This window comes from Helianthus annuus, chromosome 1 (assembly GCF_002127325.2).
Source record: "Helianthus annuus cultivar XRQ/B chromosome 1, HanXRQr2.0-SUNRISE, whole genome shotgun sequence".
Classification (NCBI taxonomy): domain Eukaryota; kingdom Viridiplantae; phylum Streptophyta; class Magnoliopsida; order Asterales; family Asteraceae; genus Helianthus; species Helianthus annuus.
The window spans coordinates 146,824,410-146,836,783 of record NC_035433.2 but is presented as its reverse complement, the minus strand read 5'-3'; the positions used below and the strand labels follow the sequence as shown (position 1 = coordinate 146,836,783).

The following is a 12,374-nucleotide window of genomic DNA, read 5'->3' as shown; positions in this document are numbered from 1 at the left end:
ATCATTGATCTCAACCACACGCATTCTCGACCAGCATCATACAATGCTATCAGTTCAACATGATTTGATGATGTTGCTGTAAGTGTTTGCTTAGTCGATTTCCAAGAAATTGTTGTGCCACCGTATGTGAATACATAGCCTGTCAGAGATTTTGCTTTGTGAGGATCTGATAGATATCCGGCATCAGATACTCAAATTGTAGTCCGATACATAACCTGGCTAAATGGATGTGCTTTATCCATATTGAAACGTACTAACATCTTCTGGATGTAGTTTGATTGATGGACAAATGTGCCATTGCACAGATACTCACATTGTAGTCCGATGCATACTTTTGTCATACCAAGATCTTTCATCTCAAATTCCTTCTTTAACAACTGAGCAGCTTTCTCTATCTCTTCAGGAGATCCGATGATGTTGATATCGTCAACATAGACTGCTATTATAGTGAAATTTGAGACTGATCTTTTTATAAAAACACATGGACTGATTACATCAGACTTGTATCCTTCTTTTTCGAGATATTCACTAAGTCGATTGTACCACATACGACCAGATTGTTTGAGACCATATAAAGATCTCTGGAGCTTTTTAGAACACATATCTCGAGGTGTTGATTTTAATGCTTCGGGCAATTTTAATCCTTTAGGGATTTTCATGTAGATGTCATTTTCAAGTGTCCCGTATAAGTATGCGGTAACGACATCCATTAGTCTCATATGAAGTCCATCAGAGATTATGAGGCCGATTAAGAACCTAAGGGTTATCGCATCCACTACAGGGGACTACGTTTCCTCATAATCAACTCTTGGGATTTGGGAAAACCATTGTGCTACAAGTCGAGCCTTATATCACAAAATCATTCTTTTCATTTCTCTTTATTGCAAACACCCATTTATAACCTATTGGTTTGACGTCTATGGGTGTCCGGACTACAGGTCCGAAAACATGTCGCTTTTCGAGCGAATTTAATTTGGCGTTTATGGCTTCTTGCCATCTTGGCCAATCATTTCTGTGCATGCATTCTTCTAAAGTTTTAGGTACGTAATCATTTTCATTGATTACATCCGTTGCTATAGCATATGCAAATATATCATCAACACGTGTTTTATTCCGGTTCCACATTGTACTATCTTGTACACAACTAATTGAGATCTCATTTTCGTTCGGTACCGCTGTTTCTTTTGAAACTTCATTTTCCTCTGGAATCATAGTTGTCTCTTCCGGGACATTTACCTCTACCAGGGTTTCATTTATAATATTTTGTGAACTTTCACCAACTGCGTTAGTTTACTCTTTTCGTTTTCGTGGGGTTTTGTCTTTGGAACCGATTGGTCTCCCACACTTTCGTTGTATGGTAATCGCTTCTGGTATTACTTCAATTCGAGCAAGTGCATTTGACGCTGGTACATGTGACTTTGTCACTCTATTCGTGTCTGTGAATGCATCTGGTAATTCATTCGCTATTCTTTGCAAATGTATAATCTTTTGGACTTCATATTCACATTGACCACTTCGGGGGTTGAGATTTGATATCGATGATGCATTCCACGTTATTTCTTGTGTTACTAGTCTTTCTTTGTCCTTGTCTCCCCCTAAGACTGGGAACATCATTTCATCAAAATGACAGTCAGCATACCGTGCTGTAAACATGTATCTCGTCATTGGTTCTAAGTATCTAATAATGGACAGGGAGTTAAAACCAATATAGATACCCAGTCTTCTTTGGGGTCCCATTGTAGTACGTTGTGGTGGCGGTATTGGTACGTATACCGCACAACCAAAAATTCTAAGGTGGGACAAACTTGGTTCTCGTCCGGAGACCAGTTGCAATGGGGAGTATTCGTGATCAGCAGTTGGTCTCAGTCTAATCAGGGCAGCGGCATGCAAAATAGCATGACCCCATGCAGAAGATGGTAATTTACATCTCATTAAGAGTGGTCTAGCGATTATTTGTAATCGTTTAATCAGAGATTCAGCTAAACCATTTTGTGTGTGAACATGAGGTACTGAATGTTCAACATTTATTCCAATTGACATACAATAGTCATTAAAAGCTTGAGATGTGAACTCTCCCGCATTATCCATCCGGATGTTTTTAATTTGATTATCGGGGAAATTGGCTCTCGATTGTTTGATTTGAGCTAAAAGTCGGGCAAATGCTACATTTCGAGTAGCTAAAAGGCTCACATGTGACCACCTTGAGGATGCATCTATTAAGACCAAGAAATAGCGGAATGGTCCACACGGAGGATGAATAGGCCCACAAATATCCCCTTGGATTCTTTCTAAAAATGATGGGGTTTCATGTACCAATTTAGTTTGTGATGGCCGAGATATAAGTTTGCCCAGAGAGCATGCTGCACATGATAAGTCTTGTGGTAGCAAAACTTTTAAGTTTTTAAGAGGGTGCCCGTTGGCACTTTTGATTATTCGTCTCATCATTATGCTACCAGGGTGACTGAGACGGTCATGCCATACATTGAATGTATCTTTATCTAATAACTTCTGGTTATTCACCATGTATGATTCGATACGATTGATATTGGTACAATATAATCCAGAGGATAAAGCTTGTAGTTGTTCGACAATGGTTTCATGGCCATTTATGTTTGAAGTAATTTGAAGATATTCAATATTATTTTCAGATATTGTTTTTAGGTGGTAACCGTTTTTTCGAATATCTTTAAAGCTAAGTAAATTTCTTCTGGATTTACTAGAATATAATGCATTATCAATAATCAGTTGCAGGGGCGGTTCTTAGAAGGCCATTGGCAGGGCCACGGCCCAGGCAAGTTTTTCGGCCGTAGTGTTAATTTTCCGCATTTCGACCGAATTTTTTTTATATATACTATGTTTGGCCCGGGCTTGCCCGGGCTTTTTTTAGTGCCCGTGTCTTTCGGCCCTGGCACGTTCAATGGGCAAGATCCGCCACTGATTAGTTGGGTACCTGGAGATAATGTTATGTGTGCTCTACCGGAGCCTTCGATAATGTTACTGACACCAAATACAGTACCAATCGGTGTCTCTGCCGGAAATTAATAGGAAATTGAATTGTAAATTTTGGAAGTCATCCTCATTTCATCATTCCATACAATAATATACATTCATGTGTAACTGATAAAACGGTTATGGTGGGAGTTATGTATATGAGTATATCTGATTTTATAACAGTAATAGTATTTTAAATCCAAGATTTCCGTTGTATTATTTGTGTATTTGATATCAACCTAGTCACGTACCCCATCCGGGCCCACCAGGTGTAATAAATATGAGGGTGTGAGAAGTAGTGATCAGTGATCACTTTCAAGTAACTAAAACTAACCAAGAGAAACGAAAGACATATATAGGATATGCTAATACTTTCACTTATCAATCTATCGAGATAAGAACAATTAACTTATAGTAAACTATCTCTAGCTATACATTTTAGTACGTACCTTGGACTTTGCTTCAGTATTTGATTATTTCTTTATTTCATATTTAATGTCTTTTATTAGTAAAGAAAACTAAGGCTATATATAACAATATCTTTCATAAAAATAAGAAATTTGAAATTGATCTAATACACGATATCACACTTTATGACACTTGTCTTGTCATGTTTTTTTGAAATGTTAATCTTGAGATAATTTAAACATTTGAAGTATATTAAATTATTAATAATGAGATAATTTAAAGATTTGAAATATATTAAATTATTAATAATAAAAGAGAAATCTATGGACATATGTAGATAAACCATAGAATTGGTGAACAAAAAGATAAATTATAAACTAAATATATATTCAATAAAAAAGTCATTGATTGATTAATTTAATTGTTTGATGTACCAAACGGAGAAAATGATTTTTTTTTAATATAAAGTTTAACCTTATCGGCTTATCCAAATGGAAATCCAAAAGGAGGCTATCAAACTACTCACGTCTCTTTTCTTAAAAAAAGTCTTCTTATGCATGAACAAAACCAGTCTCATGGTCCGAACATTCGTTCCTGGTTCCCATTTACAAGTTCTCTATATATACATTCACCTTCGAAGCTAACAGTACACAAAAAAACACAAAACAGTTTGGTTTCCAAAGTCCTTCATTTCATGAGCATATATATATGTTGTTCAAACAACAACAAAACCTTTCACAATTATCCAAAGTGATATGAGTTTTGCCCCAATCTTAAGTAGAATCAGTCTTGTTCAATCATATTCTGTGGTCTTTCTATATTGGTTCTACTCAGTTTCTTGAACTTTTGTGTAGTCTTGTAGATATATATATATATAATATACACATTTGTATATCATTCAAATAGGAAAACATTTAACTAGAAGCATATCATGTCATCAAAGGATTACAACAACTTAAAGGTGGATGAGAAGAAGATGAAGAGAATGATCTCGAACCGAGAATCGGCAAGGAGGTCTAGAATGAAGAAAGAACAACACATGAAGGATCTCAATGACCAAATCTTTTACTTCACTAGAAAGAGAGATGAATTGTTAGTGAAAATCGAAGGAACCGAGAAAGCGAATGCGGCGATGGAGATGGAGAACATGGTTTTGAGATCGAAAAAACAAGAGTTGGAGAAAAGATTGGAGTATGCAAACTATGTTTGTGGTTGGTATGAAGGTGATGGTGATGGTCATGTGTCAATGAGTGTTGTTCAAGAACCATGGTTAAGGCCATGGGAGCAGAAGCAGCCTTCTAACTCATTGTCTGTTATGTCATCATCTGCTGGATTTACCATCTTTTGATTCTTGTTATTGCTTTTTTAGTATTGTTGGATTTAACTTTTTCAATGATGATATTGTTTGTCAAAATGTGGATAGGGTTGGTGGTATGTGTTGATCTTTTATGGATGGAAGTGGGGTTGTGGTTTAGATTCTGTTGTTATGGGTTGTGATGTGTAATCACCACCTTTTTTAGTATTTTCGAATGTTTCGTTTTTCTTTTCTTGTTTAATTAATTTTGTACGCACATTATTTTTTACATATATAAAGAAATTGTAAGTTATTTTACATGACAGTTATCATTGCAAAGATCTCCATCATCAACACCCCAAATAAGATTTTGTATTTGGATTGTTACTAAATCTAATAAGAATACAACTTCTAAATATTTGTTTTTGCATAAACAACACTGCGTAAAACCAAACACTCTTAACAAGTTATCATATATGGAACAAGGTTACAAGCAATTGCTTGGGTTACAAATGGCGGGCCACGTCAATGCTAATACTGTTAAGTGTGAATCCACTTGATCAAGTTAAGGTCAGAAAAGCAGAATAAGAGGACAATGAGGCAGGTTTGATCCAATCTTCCATGTGATCCAGAATTCACGGATCTTGTCTTTCTCTTTCTTCTTTCATTCAATCCTATACATGAGATTGTTTTGTATATGTAATATTTGTACCAAGCTAATAAGAAACACTCCTAGTTACCACCGTGGACGTAGGTCAGAGTCGAACCGAACCACGTTAAATCTTTGTGTTCTTAATTGTGAGCTGTGTGTGTGTGTGTGTTGATTGTGTTCGTGTGACCTGTTCGATCCCAACAACTGGTATCAAAGCTCAGGCTTTTGTTGTTGAACACGAACGTAAACAGAACAGAAACAAAGGTGTAGAGGAAGAAGATACCTGACAGTTCAGAAATCTGAACTAGGGTTCGATTTGCATCGGTTTCAGCCGTCTCTTCACAACAGCCGTCTTCTGTTCAGAACCAGCAGCCGTCGCTGCCGCCAGAACCGTCGGCAGTTCCGCCGCCCCACCAGCCGCCACCCGTCCAGAGCACTCTGCTCGATTCGCCGCAGCTGTCGCCGCTGTTTAGGGTTCCGATTGAACTCAGTCTGGCTCTTGTTTGACACACGAACAGAAGAGAAGAAGAAGAGGAGAGCGTGAGTTTCTTTATTCTGTGAAGTGGAGAAGAAGACTCTGTGGAGGAGAAGGAACAATTTTTTTTGTTCTGGTGGAATTGGGGAAGAAGTGCACACGTACATGCCCTTTATTTCTGATGAAAAATTGAATTTCTCAATTTGATCAGAAAGGTCCCTCAACTTTGACAAACATCCATCATAACCCACTACTACTTGTTCATGGTCATTTAAAGCACAAAACAGATAAGTATTTGTTTCTATTTATTGCTTCCGCTAGTATAATTATCCTTTAGCAGTACGAACTCGTTTAGTTTGTAGCAAATTGATAATTATTTGTTAAAATGGCAGAAGATAGTAAAATCAAGATTGATAAGTTTGATGGAAGTGATTATGGATTTTGGAAAATGTAAATTGAAGATTTGTTGTATCAGAAAAGTTTGCATTTGCCTATGTTGGGTGAACAACCGGATGACATGTATGATGAAGAATGGAAGTTGTTGGATAGACAAGCTTTGGGTGTGGTTAGGCTTTCTTTGGCAAAGAGTGTTGCATATAACATTGTCAATGAAACAACCACATATAGTGTATTGAAAGATTTGTTCAACATGTATGAAAAACCATCCACTTCAAACAAAGTATTCCTCATCCGACAATTGGTTAACACCAAAATGAAGGAAGGCATGTCGGTTACCGCTCACATAAATGAGTTTAACTCGATTATTTCTCGTTTAACCTCAGTTGAAATAAAGTTTGAAGATGAAGTACAAGCGCCATGGTTGTAAAAGTCGCTAGGCGCTCCCTAGTCGGTCGACCGGGGAGTTGAGAGTACTCGGCCTAGGCGGAGAGTACATGGGGAGTACTCGGAGATGCCAAATTATAAAGAAATTAGTTTTTGGAATAAAATATATGTCAAATAACATAAATTTACTAATATTTATAACAAGATACGTGAAATTGATATTCATTCTTTAATACGATAAGAATAGAAATTATGTTTTATTTTATTTTAAGTCAAACTCGGCTCGAGTTGACCTACTAGATCCGATTTTGGCCAATGTTGACCGCATTTGATCGATTCCGAGTAATTAGTCGGAGTTGAAGAAAGTCGCCTCGGCAACCTACCTTGTAGCGACTACTCGGAGAGTACTCGGCCTTGGAGACCTTGTTTTACAACCATGACAAGCGCTACTCCTTTTATCATCGTTGCCCGACAGTTGGTCAGGCACAGTCACAATTGTTAGTAGTGCATCTGGCACTGCCAAACTCACTTTCGAGAGTATTCATGACTTGATAGTAAATGAAGATATCAGACGGAGAAGCAATGGTGAGACTTCTAATTCTAGTTCTTTATTGCATACAGAAAGTAGAGGAAGAAGAAACGAAAGAGGTCATAGTCGAGGCAGGTCCAAGTCCAGAAAAAAGGGACAGTCAAAGAACAGAAAAGACGTTGAATGTTGGAATTGCAAAGAAAAAGGTCACTTTAGAAGCCAATGTACAAAACCAACTGCAAAGAAAGAAGTAAACAGTGTATCCTCGGAAGAATTAGGTGATGCTCTCACCTGTTCTGTAGTTGAATCTTGGATTGTGGATTCGGGTGCTTCTTTCCATGGTATCTCATGCCTAGATATGGTCAAGAATCTACGAACATGTAACTTTGGTAAAGTTCGTTTAGCAGATGATAAAATGCTTGATATCACAGGTATTGGAGTTGTAGACTTGAAGACCTCATTAGGAACTATATGGACATTGAAAAATGTCAGGGTTATTCCTAACCTGAGGAGAAAGTTGATTTTAGTTGGTAAACTGGATGATGAAGGGTTTAATGTTCATTTTGGGGGTGGACAATGGAAAGTGATCAAAGGCAATTTAGTGATTGCCAAAGGAAAGAAGAGAGGCACTCTATACATGGCAGAAGTTTCTGCTGAAGGTGTTCATGCAATGACCACCGGTCCGAGTCCATCAAATATATGGCACAACCGACTCAGACACATGAGCGAGAAGGGATTGAAGATGTTGGCCCAGAAAGGAAAGTTTCCAAACTTGAAGAAAGTGGAAACTGAATTTTATGAACTTTGTGTTCTTGGAAAACAAAAGAGGGTTACTTTTGTGAAGACAGGAAGACACCGAAAGCTCAGAAGTTGGGAGCTTGTTCACTTCGATGTATATGGACCAACTTCAGTTTCATCTATAGGAGGCTCGAGGTATTATGTTACCTTCATCGATGATTCAACACGCAAGGTATGAGTATATTTTCTTAAACATAAATATGGTGTATTTGATGCTTTTAAGGTCAGAAAAGCGGGATAAGAGGATAATGAGGCAGGGTTGATCCAATCTTCCTTGTGATAAAGAATTCACGAATCTTGTCTTTCTCTTTCTTCTTTCCTTCAATCCTATATATGAGATTGTTTTGTATCTGTAATATTTGTACCAGGCTAATAAGAAACACTCCTAGTTACCACCGTGGACGTAGGTCAGAGCCGGACCGAACCATGTTAAATCTTTGTGTTCTTAATTGTGAGCGCTGTGTGTGTTGATTGTGTTTGTGTGACCCGTTCGATCCTAAAAAATACAAAGTCTAGTGCGGCTATCATCAACAACTTGCATGTTGGAGTCTCCTCCGGTTCGGATCCATCTAGGTGGTGGTGTATTTTCTAATATTGTCTTTTCGAGCAAAAAGGAAAGTTCAAATTACAGAGAACCCGTTAGATGGTCCACGGGCTTGAAGCCCCGTGGACAACATTCTGATGGCTCATGTTTGTTGGGTATCTCGGTTCATAAGCGAATATGTTTATATAAGTGTATTGTAGGTAGAGACTAGAGAATTCATTTATATAAATCAGGGCTCTTTTTACCTATTAGGCACTGTTTGTAAATGCCCTCCTTGATTATTGAGGAAAGTGGTGATGATCTATGATGCAGTGGCGAAGCTTGAGATTTCTGACGGGGAGTCGAAAACGTATATAGCCAAAAATTTCTATAAAACCGGAGGGTTGAAAACGTATATGCCCAAAACAGTTCTATACGAAAACTACATACTCTCCACTACTAAGCGAAAAGTTCGGGGGGTCGGCCGCCCCCTCCCGCCCCCACTATGCTTCACCCATGCTATGATGATTGAGGGTTGACTGGTATGGGTCTTAAGTCCTTTGGACCAGACCCAAGAAGTGGGTATACTCTACCGTAATATGCTAGTAAGAAGTGGGTAACAAAAATGGGCCACAATTATGAAAATATAGATGAGATGAGACAGAAGTTGAATTGGAAGCCAATTCCATACATTTTAACGACTATATTTCAAATTAAACAAAATAGTTTGACATCATGACATATAATTATGTCACCTCTTGTTTTTTTTTGGAATTAAAATAAATACTATTTCTAAAACGTTAATACATAGAAAGAGATGTATGAATAACCACATTAAGCATCTCCTATAAACATTCCTCAATCTACCCATTGCACAAAAGTGATAAACTCTAACAAAGTGGCAGTTCTATAAGGTTTTTCTTCAGGAGACACATACAACCACCTCTCGTCGAAAATGTTTGTGACAAAAATATTAATAGTAAGAACACAATGTGGCCGCAGTTTTCCGCTATTCTTATGCTACATTGGCCAAAACTCAAGGCCACATACAATAAGGCCACACATTGTTCCTTCATAACTTATGAGTTTCAAATTCAAATGAAGACAATCCTTTCTAAGCTGATCCTTTGAGTTAAACTTCCATACATTAACCTCCATCCATCTATCTTCCCTTTGCTTTGGGACCTGGTTGATGTCATGTATATTCCATTCGTTTGGTGTTTAGTCTCTTTGTTATTTTGGTGGGGTAGACCGTGTACTTTCACAGGACGATGCACACCTCGTATTTTAACAGGACAATATACTGTTGTATTAATCGGTTGTTTTACGGGTCACGGGTTGACACGTTATCCAGTCATGGTTCGAATAGTTACGTAGCTAACAAACTAGTAGGTTAGCGGTCATTATTTGAATCAATAGTTACTGCGCCCGAGCGCCTACGCACACGCCTTTTGCGCTTTTGACAACTATGACAAAACCAAGATTCATGAGAACTTGATAGACAAAATACAACCTGAAATCATTTGAAAAAAAAAACAGAAAGGCCTCTACCCTCCATCCAAACATAAACTGCCCTCACTCAAATCACCAAATAAATGCTTGGACAATAACAAGTAACATAAAAGGCATCATGGATGAGACACTAAGACAGACAGACACAACAAGTAACATAATAGGAAGTTAGGAACCGGTCCATGCTAATAGTACAAGACTTGTAATGAAACATGATGGGTCTAATGAAGCTGCTGCTTTAAGATAATTATTGATTGATTGGAGTTGTATATCATGTGCTACAAGTACAAAATCAAAATGAAGAAATTTTGTGGAGCAATTCAAGTACATTCTTGAAATAAAAAACATACAGGCATAATGATAACAATAATTTAAATCTAACTCAGACAGCAGCAACAAGAGAGGGGGCGAAGAAAAAGCTACAAAACTTCGTCTCACGGAGTTGAATTCGGGTCAAGTCATAGAGCTGATGGAAAGTGTTTGAGACGAAGTCATATCGTAAAAGCATACTCCCGGTCCCAGATACTTCCATTTTCAAGACAAGAAACGAATCCTCTTCTCTTTCCCCAAGCACAACTGATACTACTCTGAAATCAGCATCAGCAGCAGGGGGAGTGGGAGCAAGATTAACATGGTACTTGACAGACCATCCAGAACGATAGTCGCCATTCTCATTCATCTCATAAACATTCATCCGCAAACGCCCGAGCATCCTAGCAATGAGCATGTTGGACATCCGAAACATCATCATCATCATCATCATATCCGAAACATCATCTATGTTAGCGGAAGCCGTTATCGTCATCGTTGTCATATTCCTGTTTGTGTGTGTGTTGTACAGAGAAATAGACAAAACTGAATTGGAATGATATTATGAATATCTTCTTGGTACCCGGCAAAGATTGCCGGCAATGTGTATTTATACATCAGACTTAAAAACGGTTATGTGAAGGTTTGGTTTTCGCGGGAATAACCGTCAAGTGAAACATTTTCAACCAACCGACACAACCGTTCATCTATATCGTTTCATACATACATAATAATAACTTTAATTATCCGAATTACACTTAATACATAATAAAATAACTAAATTAAGTTTAATATTCCAACACACTCCCCTAAACTTAATTCAGTTTTAGAGAGTGCTTGAGAACACTTTTGTTGGCCTCATCCATAGTTTGTTCTTCATGTACAGGGCCTTCATCCACAGATTGTTCTTCATGTACAGGGCATTCATCCATAGTTTGCATCTTCTTCTTCTTTCTCTTTCTCCTAACTCCTCTACTCTTATTAATCCGGTGACAACATTCATGCCATATATCTGCCCATAATCCATGTTCTGTGCCGGCGACGTCGTACTCTGCCCTCGTTCGTTGAATTCCGGTGTTGATGACGTCCCTGAGTAACTGGGTTGCCTTGTCATGTTCTTTTAATTTGCAGAAAGCAATTAAGTGTCCCATATCATGAAAATAGTAACATCGCTTCTTCGTAAGATCCTTCCTTTGTCGTTCGTTCCTCTTTATCATCCGTCTCTTCCCGGGAACGTGTAATTCTGATCGTAATTCTCTGATTTCCAACCATTCCGGTTCTCGTTCCTTTTCTCTGTTCTTATGAACATTAAACATCTCCTGTTGTTTCATACCTTCATTAACGTGATCTTCCTTGTTTACATCATTGTGAGAATTGAAATTTCCCATTTCTATTTCCGTTGTATCTTCTCGTCTTTCTTCCGTATCTCGTTCCAGTAACTCGATTTCGATTTCTAATTTCATTAGAATATCTCGCTTCATCCTTGCGAACATTCGTGATCGCGGAATCGTGCGATCGGGATTGGATTCTTGTCCATCTCCATATCCTCTGTTTTCCTTCTTCATCCGGATGTGCCCGGAATCGTATAATATCGATCGATCTTCATCGATTTCCCACCGTGGCTCTGATACCACTATGTTGGACATCCGAAACATCATCATCATCATCATATCCGAAACATCATCATCTATGTTAGCGGAAGCCGTTATCGTCATCGTTGTCATATTCCTGTTTGTGTGTGTGTTGTACAGAGAAATAGACAAAACTGAATTGGAATGATATTATGAATATCTTCTTGGTACCCGGCAAAGATTGCCGCCAATGTGTATTTATACATCAGACAAAAACGGTTATGTGAAGGTTTGGTTTTGGCGGGAATAACCGTCAAGTGAAACATTTTCAACCAACCGACACAACCGTTCATCTATATCGTTTCATACATACATAATAATAACTTTAATTATCCTAATTACACTTAATACATAATAAAATAACTAAATTAAGTTTAATATTCCAACAGAGCAAACAATCATGCGAGACAACCAACCTATCACGAGCACCACCATACAACGCCGTATGGTCTTGCACATGTATAAAATC

General features: G+C 37.9%; 1 protein-coding gene across 1 annotated transcript; it reads left to right on the top strand.

Moving 5' to 3' along the window:
* Positions 1 to 3,977: 3,977 nt before the first annotated feature.
* LOC110883545 (bZIP transcription factor 2) lies at positions 3,978 to 5,011 on the top strand. Its single transcript, XM_022131270.2, has one exon. The coding sequence runs from the start codon at positions 4,331 to 4,333 to the stop codon at positions 4,745 to 4,747; it is 417 nt and encodes a 138-aa protein (XP_021986962.1). The 5' UTR covers positions 3,978 to 4,330; the 3' UTR covers positions 4,748 to 5,011.
* The last annotated feature ends 7,363 nt before the right edge of the window (positions 5,012 to 12,374 follow it).